Source organism: Aspergillus pseudotamarii (genome assembly GCF_009193445.1).
Source record: "Aspergillus pseudotamarii strain CBS 117625 unplaced genomic scaffold BDV38scaffold_14, whole genome shotgun sequence".
In the NCBI taxonomy this organism is placed as follows: domain Eukaryota; kingdom Fungi; phylum Ascomycota; class Eurotiomycetes; order Eurotiales; family Aspergillaceae; genus Aspergillus; species Aspergillus pseudotamarii.
Window position 1 is genome coordinate 127,313 of NW_022475028.1, and position 14,627 is coordinate 141,939.

Here is a 14,627-nt window from a genome sequence, read left to right on the forward strand (position 1 = left end):
GACAACCTCTTAGCAGAGTATCAACTATATTAAGATGTTGAATGAATATTTAATGTTTTTATTATCAGAATGTATAAGCTAAACCGTATGCAGGTATGGCATCTATTGGAAATATCAACAACAACTTTTTCTACACGTGTGGGAAAGTATATACCATCAGCAAGACGCACAGTAGCCACGTATATGCAACATGCTCCGCTAGATGGCACTACATATTGGCTAGTGCTTGTGATGGGGGTCTTTATGACTTGGGATACAATATCTTTGTCAACCAGCTCAAATCAAAGGAGCTATAGTAAAAGTAAATCCAACTTCAACAAACTATTATATACACAGAGACAATAACAATTATGCTGCAACCTTGGGCCAGGAACCAATAGTAAATTGAGAATTACACATATTCGTGAGTTCCCACGTCTCAGTCGCCAGAATGGCAGGTGTTCCCTCATCCTCGAAATCCCCCGCTGCGCCCGCAACGAACATGGCAGCCATGAAATGATCATCTGTCGCATGCGCGTCGCGGTACTCCGGATGCTTCATCAGGCGCGTCATTGCACGTCTTAATTGTGGCCCCGAGGTCTTGGTGAAGACATCTTCAACAGATTGTCGGAACTCCAAGGCCCAGTGCTCCGGCGGCGTATCCTGGGCGAAGTTGTCGCGGAAGCGAAGCATAGGGGCCCAACGATTGCGGTACAGGTTATGAACCGCCCCGCCCGTTCCGATAATGAGATAGTTCTCCTTGCGCAGCGTACGGAGGGTCGCGCCCACCTTCATATGGAAATGGGGGTCATATCGGGCGTTCATGGAGATGATGGTGGATGGCGGGCAACCGTTGGGGAACATCCGGATTAAGATAAGATATGTATCGTGGATCCAGTCGAAGGTGTCGTTGCCACTGACATTGTACCCGGCCTCGTCGAGTAGGTCAATGCAGCGTTGTGCGGTCTTCAAATCGTTGTTGAGCTTGTAGTCGACGTACTTTGACGGATGAACGTACGCGACGGGACTCTTGCCTGGGTTAGGGTTCGTTGAAACCTGGATCTGATCGCCAAAACAATCCCAATGGGCGCCCTGCCAACGGTCAGTAGTCAAATAATTTCAGGACGCCAATGGCCGACTGGTGGCCGCCGACTCACCATGAGAATAACTCCCTTGATGCCGTTTCGGAGGGCCTCGTCACCACACTGTTTCCAATAGTCGGCCGAGGAAGACTCCTCGCCCAACATCATGGTCGAGCCATGGGAAAAGAAGTGCACCGGGGTTAACGCTGCTAAGCGTCAGGACATGAATCTTTGGAAACGAGGCGACAACATACTCATGTTTAGGGATGTTCAATTACGGATATCACTGATTCACTGTTTCCAAAGAGGTGCCATGATCACGGTCTATATCTCGGGCTGGGATGGACGTCGGATCCCCCATTCGGAAAAGAGAGCCACGGTTCATCTGAATAGCCTTCGGCACGGTGGTCCACATTCCGAGCGGCCACTCCGTTGCTCTCCCAGCAAATTCCTACAGCCTCAGCTCTAGTGAAGAGTATGCCGATCTCGGATAGAGTGGAGTGGCAACCTGAGCCCGTGGTTTGCTCTCAGGTGATGTTGTGGTGTGTTTAATCTCGGATCGGAACATATCTTCTTCTTACCTGATGATATTGCGCTACCTGACGTTTTATGATCAATTAAATATAGTTAGGATACTATTTAAGGGTTTGCCAGTCCTCAGATGCCTTCAATCTCAGACAATTTCACTTGCTTTGGCCCATCAGTACTGCTGTCAGAACTCGCAGTTCCCGTCACTCAGCAAAGAAAGCTATAGCATCTGGCGGGTGGGTCCGGTGGGTCAAGTGGCAGCTTTCCAGGGATTCAACCTTTAGCCTTTCAGGTTCTTTGTTTGAATGTCGGTTGAGGCAGAGGCGGTTACGGTGGTGGTGACGATCGCGAAATATGAACAGATTGGTAGGCACGCGCGCAATACCAGCGAGGTGCCACATCGCTGTCACTGTCTACATCCTTTTAGTCTAAGAAGCGTTCGGATGTTACTCGCCTCGCTTCTGCCTCCAAATATTTGGAGATTCCAAGCTCGCACTTTAGGTTAGCATAGACGCTAATGCAGGAAGATAAAGCTATACAGAAGGCCGGTGCATTCATCTGTCAACGGCCTTCCTGCATTATGGTGGGTAATGATTACTTAGGTTGAGACAGGGCTAAGTGTGCAAGAATAGAGAACGGCGACAATAGAGCGTCCTCTAGCTATTAGTCAAACTGCCCGAGTTAATACTAGACATCAAAACCTGTCTCTATCCCATGAAACCTCTTGACCGCGGAGATGCTTAATGCTGAGGCCCACAACCTTAGGAGCCCGTCGATTCAGCTCGAATTTCCGAACGCTGAGCCGCTGGTACCCACAGAAGCTCTATGTACAAACGAAACAAAGAATATTAACGACCATGGCTGAATGTAACTTTGGTCTGAGCTTAACTCGTTGACCTTCTAAGGAAAGAGAAGCGAAATCGGAGTGCCAAGGACATAGTAGATTACTCTCTGTGATCGACTGTTTCCTTTTACATTATAAGCTTTCAGACTAGCTTCGAGCCCACATGCCCTGATTGCCACTAATCGTGACCTGACAGAGCAGCGCACAAGGCCCATGACCACACGGACCAAAATAAGAAAAGGGGCTCGTGTTCTGGCCTAGTTGCCAAGAGGTCCCTTATAGTTCACATGTATCATTGGTGGAGAGGGATTTATCTTTCCTCCTTGCAAAGCATGGCTGGTATGGCTGCATTTTAATGCGTAGTGATTGTTGCGGTGGACGTTGGGTCTGGGGTGACTGAGATTTTCAATGAGTGCTCTTGGTATTTACTCGGCAACGATCACTCTTCAGGATCACATTGGTAAAATATATTATTTGAACTAATATACAGGTAGCTGTTTCTGCTCAATATGGAGCTGACTGACGTGCTGAAATCACCGAAGAGAACGTATCAACACTGTACTGCCGCATGTCCGAGTCTGTGGCGCTATGTCTCCCAGGATCACTCCGGTAAGTCGATGAGATATTGTGCGCCTGCGAACATGAACATAGCGGTTCCGGATCAGACGTTGATGGGCCCTTGGAGATCTCGATCAATTGACTCAGGACGGCATATTCCAACTTTAACTTGATACTATATGCCACGGGCTTGAACATCATTTGAATGGCGAGGTATCCCGCGAACTGGACTGCGGCGACTGCCACGTCGAGTACCATAACCACAATATTAATCGCCACGAGCCGAGTGAGAATCGGACGGTGAAGTGTGTCCGGTCGAAGTCGCAGTAGCTTTACCGTTTCGAAGATATAGATTCCTGAAATAAGAAGCTCCTGCAAACAGAAGCCCACGAGCTGAATTCGCTCCATCTTGTTATATACGACCGCAAACCGTGCCGAAGTGCGAAAGCCTTCATCGTGGATCAAGGTTCCATAGAAGAGCACCGTTGCAGGAATAAACAGGACAATACTGTCGACAATGATGAGGATGAGGATGGCACGGAGTATCTTTGGCGACTGCAGGATAAGGTGCAGTCGTGACCAGAGTACAAGAGAATGGCCCGCCACGACGCAGTACCAGCTCGGGATGATTATGGAGGCAGAAGCCCAGCGAGTAAGTCCGAAATAAAAGATAAAGAAGAGCCATCCAAGGACAAGTGGGATCAGGCCAACGGTGGCGATCAACAAACTCCAGAAGTAGCAGCCGCTATACCGCTTAAACGTGGTTAAGCATATAATCACCAGTTCCACGGCATTGTACCAGGCAATTGTCGCGAATACTGTAATGATGTATGTTTGGAGCTTGGTGACTCCTCCCGTCTTTGGCTGGATCAAACCGGGGTCCGGATCAGGCGGCATGAGGATATCATGACTCTCGAATCCACGGAGCTTGGTGTTTATGGCGTGTGTAAAGGTGAGATTGAGCTGGGCACCTTCGCAGCCCCAGTTAAGTTCCACAGGTATTCAAATGTGAAAGTGTATTGAAATTCTGATGGAGGATGCCCGGGTTTGTATATGGCTTGCATAGTCAAAATCGTTCCGTGGACTCCAACCAGAGATTGAGTAGATCTTAGGCCTGTAGACAGTATACAGGCACAAACAGGGGTCGAGCGATTATTTATTGCCGATCCAGTTGAGAATCGCTGAAAGACAAAGTTAAGCTTTCCCTGGTCCCCATGGAACCCTCAGGGTTACATTCTTTTGAGCGGCTTTGTATATAACTTCCCAACAAGGTGCCCTGACGTCAAGATCCGTGCAGTCGGTGTCAAACAGCATATTCGGGTTCAACGAAAGGAAAAAGTGCACCGCATTGGTAGGGATGCAGTCCGCGCTGGAAACCTTCTTTCCATGGATCATGACTGGCCATGTGCCACACCGGTCTAGACCAAACCTTGTGACATCGCTGGCGATCCCCAGTGCAAAGGTACAATGAATCACTCGTCCGAGAATAAAATTGGGAGCTTAGTTCAGGTCTTTGTGCCTTCATCGGCCAGCGTAACCTTTCGAATCCCGTGTAATCGTCGGGGCTATGGCCCAGAATACAATAGAACGTCGCTTGTGCACATCTGGAAAGCCCTACGATCTTGCTCAACGGTCTTGATCTGGGGCCCTTTGTACGCTCTGCTTTGGTGTAATTAATCGCTGATTCAGTGGTGTTCGAGGCCGAGTCTGTGCCGGAAGAAGGCGCATATTTGGAACATCAGAAGGACTGGTGGTCGGCCTCCGACTGGAGTTGGCCCACCTTCGTTCTATTTCTCTATCATAGTTCATAGAGCCCAACTCCTATAGTTCCCCACTTTCTCCTATTCACTCTGCGGTCGATTGTCTAGTCTGGAAATTGTGTTAAAGGGTCTAGACAGTCAATGTGTTTCCGCAGTTCGCACATTTGTTAGTTAGCTGAGCAGCGTTGATACCTATGTCGCTTTAATCCATCCAGGCAGTGATATTCTATCTTCTAATGGTCTATCTTACCCTATCGAGTATATTACATTCCCTTTTACCCCTGCATGCCACTTATCCTGATGGGGTATGGCATAGGGCACTACTAGTAGTAGGCCTCGTTTGACCACGTGACGAGTAGTACTACGGGGGGCAATTCGTGCCACTCGGGAAGATCAGGGCAGTGTTGTGGCACTAATACATTAGACCGGAATATCCTCAGCAGGGGCCATTTTTCTCTTAGCGTTACGCGTCCATTTTTGATCTAGATGATTGCCTCTGTCCGCTTAACTGATAGGTATAGCTGAGAAAAATGTCCTCCTTCCGAGTGTTGATCGTCGGAGGCAGCATCACAGGGTTGTCCTTGGCGCTGATGCTAGAGAAGAACAACATCGACTTTCTGGTACTCGAGGCATATCTGGACATCGCGCCTCAGGTCGGTGCTTCGTTGGCCTTACAGTCTATTGGACTCCGGATTCTCGACCAGCTGGGCGTTTGTGATGAGCTTTTGGAACATGCGCAGGGCCACACTGTACAAGAAAGTATTTACCGAAGCCCAAATGGCGAGAAGATGTGGAGGGCCAGCAACCTCAGTGACGAGATGAGCGATCGGTATTTGATGTTCCTTCCCCGTGCAAGCCGTTGTCTAATATGCTCAATTATAGACACGGGTATCCGATAGCGTTTCTAGACCGACAAACGGTGCTTCAAACGCTATACAACAAAGTTCAGAATAAAAGCAAGATCCTGACAGGAAAGAGGGTACAGACTATAGACAATTCTGATCCGACCATGGTAAATGTAATTACAACCGATGGGTCAATATATAGCGGTGACATTGTCGTCGGCGCCGACGGGATTCATTCAACCGTTCGCCAGGAGATGGCGCGTCAAGACGTAGACACGGGTCGAGATTACTTAGAGGAAAAATGTGAGCGCCGTTCTTCCTTCATTGATCTTTTTTCAAAGTCCTGGAAGTAGAGCTGATTGACTTCATAGCAATCTCTGCAACCTACTCCTGTGTCTTCGGGATTTCACACCGGACTCCCGGCATTGATCCTGGCACCCTTCAGGACGTATTCAACGAGAAGTTCTCTTATCTTATTGCTGACGGGCCCGGCGACCGTACCTATTTCTTCCTATTTGAGCACATGGACAGGGTGCGATTTGGCCAGGAAATCCCTCGACTCACAGAGGCAGACAGAGATGAAATGGCCGGCAGACACTTTGATGATCCTATCACCTCAGATGTCAAATTTGGTGACATCTACGCACGTAGAATCAGGTCCGGCGTCACTCCCCTGCAGGAGCATGTATACAAACATTGGCATTATGGAAGAATGATTGCGCTTGGTGATGCAAGCCACAAGGTAGGCAGATGTCCGGAATACTGCCAGCCAATGGAATACAGGCTGACAGTAAAGTCATAGCTTCATCCATTAACAGGGCTGGGGGCGAACTGCTGCATCGAAACAGCAGCATGCCTCACCAATGGCCTTATGAGGCTACTACGCTCTACACCTCCTGGAAAACAGGTCCCAGATAGGGAGATATCCGACATGTTCGAAACGGTTGAGCGGACACGCCAGCCAAGGGTTCGCCAGCTCATCGAGATAGCCCACAAGCGTCAGAAGCTCGAGGCTATGGACACACCCGAACTAAAGTCGTATGTTGCTACGAGGATCCCAAGCCTCCCAGTAAAGGTTGTCTACAACGAATGGTTAAAGACCATTCCACAGGCAGTGTCGCTGGATATGCTTCCTTTACCAACAAGGCCACACAGAGTCCCCTATCATGATGAGCTAAAGGCCGAGGAGACCAAGCATGCCAGGGAGGGTTCCAAATTATAATGGGAGGGGTGTCTCGCGTCTATTTGGGCTGATATAAAGATGACCTATCAGATGCTCAAACCCCTTTTCGCGACACCGATCGGTTATATGGACGCTATTATGCTGGCGGACACGGCGAAATCTTTTCTAGACCGTATTTTCAGAAGTAAATATATAGATTGGCTCCTCTCCGGCATCCGCGGCTATCATCATATCCTGAAAAGGCTTCCTATTTACCTACTGAGATCTGAGCATTTGTATGTGCTTCTATTTTGCTGCGGCTACTCTCCGACAATTGCCTATAAACTGTATAGACACAAATATACACTGTAGGTTGCACGATAGGTAACAGAAGGGCCTGAGCAGCAGTTGACAGCCCCATAACTAACAACATAATAGGATAATATTTCCTGGAATAGTGTTCCGCATGTCCATCGATCCGTAACGCGTTAAATGGCCTTCAAGAAACCTAAAACATGTGTGCATAGCTGGAAATTCACTGCAGTCGATGACCTCTCCAGATAAGCGACGTGGTTACACCACGTAAGATGATACCATCGGGCAACTTTCCTGTATTCGCCCACAGCAAACTCCTTTCATCCGTGATTCACATAACCTATTGCGACTGACAATGTGGGTGGAGAATGACTAGCCGTGGAGCGGCCCCATGCCATTAACCGTTTGCTTTCGAGTCAGTCAAATCAAGAGCTAGTACACCCGCTAACCAATGAGATAAAGCAAAGCGCGCCTTAGGGTATTGCAAAGCTGTTGGTTTAGAGACAATGCACCAATAACTAAGCTCAGGTCGCTGAAGAACTTGCCGGCGGGGCTTAGCGTAAGGCCGGTAAGCCCAGGCAACGTGGCCAGCAAGCCTTCGGAGATGCAGGGCCGCATGCCACCAGTCGCATGAGGGGTCGGTAATATCTGGGGTAAGACGAGAGACGATCTTCACGCATCGACTGGCCCAGGATCCTAAGCTAGTGTAGCCGACTCTTGGCCGCAGCTTCTTTCCCCTCACGTCAAGGCCAAGCCTGAATGGCGACAGCACCCGCCAACGCATATTTGCATTTGCCAAAGTCTGTGATCTCCATCTTCGTACAAATACATTCCGAGAAACCTCCGTTCATCCTTGGACTGGGAGAATTGACCCCGAGCGGCGGGCGAGTGGAGTAGGGGTGATTGGCGGAAAAACCCCACTCTATGCTGCAGACAAAGTCCTTCGAATCTCACTGTGGTCTAACATATCAATGTTAGAATGTGGATTGCTGCCAGTTGTATCTGGCTATAAATAGAACTCAATGTCCCAGGACCTTTTAATCATTGACCTGTCGAGAATCACTGTTTCCTCTTATCTAGACTCGTCGTTACCCTCTACAACTATATCCTTATCATATTGAGTGAACCATTGTCGAAATGAGATTCGGCGCTCTTGGACTCGCTGCCAGTCTGTTGAGTCAAGTTCAGGCAAGTCCTGTCGCTCGTGCAGCAAAGACACCATACTTATTCCTCATTGGTGACTCTACCGTTGCTGTAAACGGTGGTTGGGGCGATGGCCTTTTAGCCTACCTGAAGGATCCAGCCAAGGGTGAGAACAGGGCAAAGAGCGGAAGTACCACCGTTACCTGGAAATCCGATGGAAGATGGGACGATCTCATTGAAAGCATCGGAGCCAACGCTGCCGACTATGAACCGATCGTTACTGTGCAGTTTGGTCACAACGACCAGAAGGTCCTTACCCTCGACGAGTTCACATCGAATCTTGAGAGCATCGCCACTGACATCCAGGAGGCTGGTGGAACTCCTGTAAGGCTTCGGTTCGCATCTACCTGATTGGAATATATGTGCTGATGATATGGACAGATCTTCATCACTTCCCTTACTCGTCGGAACTTTGACGGCGATGAAGATAAACAAGACCTTAAGGACTGGAGCGATGCGACCATCGCCGCTGCCAAGTCCGTTGGCATCAAATACCTGGACTTGAACTTGGCCAGCACGAACTACGTCAACGCTATTGGCGAGGAAAATGCTATGAAGTATAACCTTGCTAGTGACGATCGAACACACTTGAATACTGCGGGCGAGGCCGTCTTTGGTCGGATGACTCTTGACCTTCTGTTGGAGGCACGTGAGGATCTCAGTGAATACTTCGAATCCAACGAGGCATTGAGTGAGAAGATCGCCAATGGTGAATACGCTACGGGGGATGAGTAATGGATTTGCCTAGCACGGTAGACAGCAGCAGATATATGCAGTACGATATGCTAGGGATAGAGTATCGAAAGCAGTTGGTGCCATATTATATTTTGCTTGACTCTTATTAAGATCATATATACGAGTAATTGTATTACTCATTTACCAGCGTGATCCCAATCAAAGCTAGTTTCCACTACCCGAATAGTCATCACTTTTCTGAAGGACTGTCTATCTGTAAATTAATGGCTTATACTATGGCCATCGTTCCTGCGCCCCTATCATCAGCCATAAGGCGCAGGCCTCGGGATAAAGATAAAGCGAGAGGATCCTGAAAGGGCAGTTTCAGGATTGTCGCACGCGCCAAGCCGGTACTTTGTGCTTGGTAACAGTCTCTGCCATTCAGGACACGTTGTGTATATGAAATGACGTACTTCATACCAAGGATTGTCGTCGAATCTTCCGATTCCTGAGTGGAGCCTTTCACCCAGCTTGGTCGCACTTGCAGTTGCCCAGTATCCTAGGCAAGAACGGGAATCCTATGCTACATTGGATATCTTTTTACTCTATAGACAGTTTGATTTGAGCAAATCTTCTACCTATGCGCCGATTTGCCCCGGACTTCGATACCTCTATTGGTGATATTAAAGTGCGGACCACGAAAACAGTACAATCGGCGTTGGTTGCTATGTGTAGAGAATGAAAACCCATATAACGTTCTCATGTAATGTCGGACTATTAGGACTAAGACGTTTATCTACATAAACGTCTCATGAACACATGTGGTGACTTTCAACCTTCCCTTCATATTGAACTTTATTATCAAATTCGAAACCATCCGTCAGTTACAAGTAAGCAATCATTAGTTGAAGAAAGATCTTGGTAAAACTAACCTTGTCATATATAGGTACTTTGACTGGATTTCTCCTTATTCTCACAAGGGCACAGCGACATTCAGATCCATAGTTGGCAAGTCGCGTGGAAAAACAGACTGAGGCGTCCCTACACGCGCGAGTCGAGACCGCCAAGTGGTTCATCGGGGTTATTTCGTGTGGCCTTCGCTGACATCTTCCGATGGGAGAAGTTGTTATAAAAGCTTGTAAGGAAATGTGAGGCCTCGGTTGAATACTGTCGCCTTAGGGTCTGCCTCTGAGGAGCCCGTGTGGGTTTGGACTTGGTAGCAACGGTATCGGCAGAGGACTCTTGAGGTTGCTGATAGGATGACACGGCCATTTTCAAAATACTTTGACTTGACTGACTAGTAGTAGATGTTGAGGTGGAAATAACGGGACCTGAACGGTCTTTTTATGTGGCTGGCGTCCCACTTTGGTACCGCCACACTATAACCTAATTCTCACATTTCTTACGTTTTATGTACGTCAGATGTCCATTAGCAGTCCAATTCTGGTTAAGAAGCAGGTGAGGGTAGCTAAGGAACCTGGTGAGAGAATTACACACCAGCGAGATGTTGTCGAGGCCTACTTCCTTTTTACAAGAAACATCCTGCAAGGCCAACCTGCGAAAAGCCTGTTAATAGCGTCATATATACATTCCTTGAATTGACCATTCTCAGCTACCTGTACGCCGAACAAAGTAAACTTAAATACCTTCATAGATATACTGGATACACTATATAGTCACAATGCTTAATGGCAAATAGCTGAACGCTTAGGATTTTGCTTCATCGGGGAACTTCCGCAGCATATCACCTAAGCGATCCATCGGGGCCGACATCAGCCCAGCCACGGTCTCATAAGGGGGCTTATCAGGTGCTGCCGGATGACTACGAGTAGGAATGAACTTCTTAGTGCGACCGAATGAGCGCGCCATGCTATCAGAGTCGGATTCACTCAGAACATGCTCGAGAGCCGGGAGTTCTTGGGTTTCTTCCTCCTTGATGTGCTGTGCTAAGTTGGCCCAGAGGGCTTTAAGTGTGGGAATGAATTCGGGGTCGTCGGGTTGAAGTCCTTGGAATTTGTAGAGGTCTTCCTTTACCTTGTAAAACATACATGTCAGTTACCTTCAGTCATAGCCAACGGTTCCTTCGGGGACGTGCACTATAGAAGGCTTACTATTTGATGTTCATGTCGATCATGGTCCGCCATCGCTTTGCCATTGTTGAGCACTTTCTCCATCCGCGGGTAAACTACGAGCTCTTCCCCGATGGAATGGCGGGCGAGCTCCCATGTGAATTGGTTCTGCCATCGTTCCTTGTCATCATTCGTTTTGACGCTTAGAATGCGATTATAGGCATCCTCCAGTTCGCGATGATCGTTCTTGATCAGGTCGGACACGCGAGTCGCTGCCGGGGCAGTGGTGCGAAAGCCTCGTTCGGCTCGCAGGGCAGTTCTGGTGAGACAATACTGTGGGGGGAACTCGAATGCTTTGGATAAATATCGTGAGGAATACATTTTATTTTCAGTAGCAGGAATTCAGACTTTCATTAGTTGATCTGCATGAAGTACCAGAGATATAGTAGACATTACGAGGAATAGCACAGCGACAATTTATAATCTCAATTTTACGGATAGATAGTTCGACGTCGCCATATATCCGTAAGAATGACATGCATGACCAGTAGCATAGATATCCATGGCTTCACATTTGGGCCAGCTAACGACAGCTTAGCGATTAATCAGGTTTCTAGTGAACAGTTCTAATTAAGATTCCGGATCCAAGGTTCAGCATGAAGGAAAGATGGACATATTCCAACTGTTTCTCCACTCTTGCGGACCGATAACCCACCAATCATTTGCCTTTTAATCAGTCCGACCCTCGCATTAGCAGGTATTCTATTTGGCCTGTATCCTATAAATGTTTTTGGAGACCTGGACAGACCCGCAGTCCGCTTCTAGGCCTGTCTAGGCCTTTCTTGGCCCTATCATGCGTAGTTGAAGTCCGCTAACCACGACCATAGCCTCCACGAGGAGTAACACGTATGGCTCGTGTGGTTGTAAGGGGGGCAATCGCTCTAGTAAGAACCTAGAGCGAATGGTGTATCCTTGTACGCTGGGTCCTTTCCCTTCGCTTTCGAATGGTGGTGTCGTTGACCATGAACAGGTGGCAGCGGTGCATTGGGGTAGTTTGACACTACGAAAGATGGTTCAAACGTCACTACGGTACCTCTTAATAGTATATACAAACATACCTCGAACTATGCCAAATCATATAGACCAACCATCTCGGAACTTCTAGTGTAAAAGCTCCGGGTATTCGTCCACTTTTCCACCCGTGATGCTCGGTCGTGAATTTCCAGATCTGGTCCGAAAGCCTCGGGCTTCGCTGTTAGATTTTAGACGGGCGAGGGAAACTCTTATATCGTGGACCTAAACTTGGTACGTGGCTTATGCCGATTCTACAGAGGATGAACCCGGTTTCTTCAACCAGATCCCATTCAACCTAAAAATGTCCGGACACCATAGACGTCTCTATAGTCTAATTTATACAGTATTCTCAGGTTGACAGGATTAATAATACGCCCCAACTCTCTTTAGCCACTGTTCCTGCAAAAATGATCTTGATCATAGGAAGACTCCGTGATCGTCTACTGCACGCCATGGTCCGGATATTTTCTTCTCGATATCCGTTACCAAGTTCCGCGATGTTCTTTACATATCATCAGAAAGTATTATCATTTTCTTATATCTCTGCTGAGCCACATTACAGCAACATTTTGTTTAGAGTCATCTTCTAATTCACGTGACGGCCCAATTCGGTCAGCTGATTCCGAGGGCCGGAACCCTATCACCATGGTCAAATCACCACCCATACTGGCTTCATACCCCTTCCGATAACGATTATTGCTTTTGAGATGCAAATCTTTGGGATTCTAAAACTATCTTCACGGATAATGAATAAAATCTCTCTCAGGCATTGACTTTTCTTAATGTCACCCGTACAACATGGCCCACCCTCATCACAGTCTACGCCATTCCCGGAAAATGTACCCCAGCCTGTCAATAATGGAATTTACTCTCGATACTCGACATTGTTAGCGGTCAAATTTCTTAAGCATTGTCGACCTTGCCACGGGAATGTTCTCATGTTAACAGACAGATTATGTGTGAAGTACGGGCGCCGTGTTCATTTGTCTGAAGCATCAACAATGCGTTTCATATCGCGGCATACGTCTATACAAGTGCCAAAAAGTTTTATGTTCATTCACTCATCGTGGATTGACGTATATCGTGATGGAAAGGATTAAGGGGGACATAATCGGTAATGGCTGGATTCACCGAAATAAGGAGTCCAAGGCAAAGCTTCTTTCACAGTTGGCAAAAATGGTTGCCGAATTGCGAGAACTCCAGCCCCCGGATGATATCGGGGTCGCTTTGGTTGATGGTGGAGCACTCTTCGATTGTTGTGTGCCGGGGCATTCTCTAGACTTCGGTCCATTTAATACAGTTCAAGACTTCCATCGGCATTTACGAATGGGCATGGAATTCAATCCCGGCCTTGACCCCCAGATCCAGGATCTTATCAACCAACAAAGCAAAACCTGGCCATTAGTCTTCACTCATGGAGATCTTAGCAGCCTAAATATTCTCATCCGTGGAGATGATATCGTTGACATAGTTGATTGGGAAACGGCTGGCTGGTATCCATCATATTGGGAGTACACATGTGCCCAACAAGTCAACCCACAAAACTCCTTTTGGATTAATGAGATTGACAAGTTCTTACAACCAATGCCTCAAGAGTTGAGGATGGAACGGATCCGTCAGGAACACTTTGGGGATACATGAGTAATTCTGGTTAACCACCGTGACTCATACAACCACCTCCTTCATCTCTATCAAGTCGTAGGTTGGGACCTTTCTCATATCGAAGTTGCCCTTACTACCAGACCGGTGGTGTCTTTCTTCTTTTAACAATAACCCATCGCCTCGTTGCGTACTTCATCCCATTTCGTGACGATCTTCCCAAGGGCCTTTACATCCGAGTCGAGCAATTCCAGTACCTCCTTTACCCATGAGACACAGTTCCGACCCGGTTGACCTTGTCCGATGGGGTACTGTGCAGAATTTTGACCAAGCGACTCCCACCCACTACTTCTCCAACAATGATACGAACAAGTAGAATGTTGGTAGGGGTGAGTGGACAGTCGCGCTCCTTACAGTGTCATTCTGAGCCCCCTCCGCTTTTGGTCTCTCCTTCGCGTGGTAACGGACACCCATGTCCCCCCTCTGCTTCAAACTTTTAGCCCAATGATCAAGGACCAGTGGTACCTAGCTCAGGCAGGATATCTAACAGCTCCTTCCATTATGGAACTTGGCTTATATCGTATAACAGATAGTTGGTGCATGCCTCGTATATCCCATTGGGGGATAGACTAAGAACGTGGATGGCTTACTGGCTCTTATATTTTCTTTTGTTTACCTTCTTCTAGCTACACATCGCAATCTGCTCCATTTCCAGACTTTCAGATTTTTAGCTACCCAAGTCCACAGGAGTGTGATAGAGGACCATATAGCCAATTATGCCATTAACTTGGCTCCACGTATAGCCTCGTATGGTTGGGGTCCGCAGTGGAAATGACGGGAGCGGGAACGTTGGGATTGTCCTCAACACTCAACATCAAGTTATATTCGTCTTACTAAGATTCTGTAGGGATTAGTAATTTCCTTTGCCCTGGCA

The 14,627-nt window shown here is 47.7% G+C and overlaps 6 protein-coding genes across 6 annotated transcripts; 3 read left to right on the forward strand and 3 right to left on the reverse strand.

The window, feature by feature from the left end:
- Nucleotides 1-348: 348 nt before the first annotated feature.
- BDV38DRAFT_291025 (DODA-type extradiol aromatic ring-opening family dioxygenase) lies at nucleotides 349-1,382 on the reverse strand (the record flags this gene model as incomplete). Its single annotated transcript, XM_032061640.1, has 3 exons — nucleotides 1,316-1,382; nucleotides 1,137-1,267; nucleotides 349-1,071 (listed from the first exon to the last, which is right to left on the reverse strand). The coding sequence occupies exons 1-3, from the start codon at nucleotides 1,317-1,319 to the stop codon at nucleotides 349-351; spliced, it is 858 nt and encodes a 285-aa protein (XP_031915810.1). The 5' UTR covers nucleotides 1,320-1,382.
- A 1,555-nt stretch (nucleotides 1,383-2,937) lies between these two features.
- Nucleotides 2,938-3,888, reverse strand: BDV38DRAFT_291027 (uncharacterized protein; the record flags this gene model as incomplete). Its single annotated transcript, XM_032061641.1, has 1 exon — nucleotides 2,938-3,888. The coding sequence occupies one exon, from the start codon at nucleotides 3,886-3,888 to the stop codon at nucleotides 2,938-2,940; it is 951 nt and encodes a 316-aa protein (XP_031915811.1).
- Nucleotides 3,889-5,181: 1,293 nt separating this feature from the next.
- On the forward strand, nucleotides 5,182-7,446 carry BDV38DRAFT_241112 (FAD-dependent oxidoreductase). Its single transcript, XM_032053993.1, has 5 exons — nucleotides 5,182-5,580; nucleotides 5,634-5,899; nucleotides 5,968-6,338; nucleotides 6,399-7,142; nucleotides 7,197-7,446. Exons 1-4 carry the CDS (start codon nucleotides 5,282-5,284, stop codon nucleotides 6,816-6,818), a joined length of 1,356 nt encoding a protein of 451 aa, XP_031915812.1. The 5' UTR covers nucleotides 5,182-5,281; the 3' UTR covers nucleotides 6,819-7,142; nucleotides 7,197-7,446.
- Nucleotides 7,447-8,137: 691 nt separating this feature from the next.
- On the forward strand, nucleotides 8,138-9,092 carry BDV38DRAFT_291030 (rhamnogalacturonan acetylesterase). Its single transcript, XM_032061642.1, has 2 exons — nucleotides 8,138-8,600; nucleotides 8,658-9,092. The coding sequence occupies exons 1-2, from the start codon at nucleotides 8,211-8,213 to the stop codon at nucleotides 9,009-9,011; spliced, it is 744 nt and encodes a 247-aa protein (XP_031915813.1). The 5' UTR covers nucleotides 8,138-8,210; the 3' UTR covers nucleotides 9,012-9,092.
- A 1,566-nt stretch (nucleotides 9,093-10,658) lies between these two features.
- Nucleotides 10,659-11,401, reverse strand: BDV38DRAFT_291032 (hemerythrin HHE cation binding domain-containing protein; the record flags this gene model as incomplete). The annotated part of the gene is made up of 2 exons (XM_032061643.1): nucleotides 10,659-10,985; nucleotides 11,063-11,401. The coding sequence occupies 2 exons, from the start codon at nucleotides 11,399-11,401 to the stop codon at nucleotides 10,659-10,661; spliced, it is 666 nt and encodes a 221-aa protein (XP_031915814.1).
- Nucleotides 11,402-12,876: 1,475 nt separating this feature from the next.
- Nucleotides 12,877-13,735, forward strand: BDV38DRAFT_291033 (uncharacterized protein; the record flags this gene model as incomplete). The annotated part of the gene is made up of 2 exons (XM_032061644.1): nucleotides 12,877-13,145; nucleotides 13,189-13,735. The coding sequence occupies 2 exons, from the start codon at nucleotides 12,877-12,879 to the stop codon at nucleotides 13,733-13,735; spliced, it is 816 nt and encodes a 271-aa protein (XP_031915815.1).
- Between the last annotated feature and the right edge of the window lie 892 nt (nucleotides 13,736-14,627).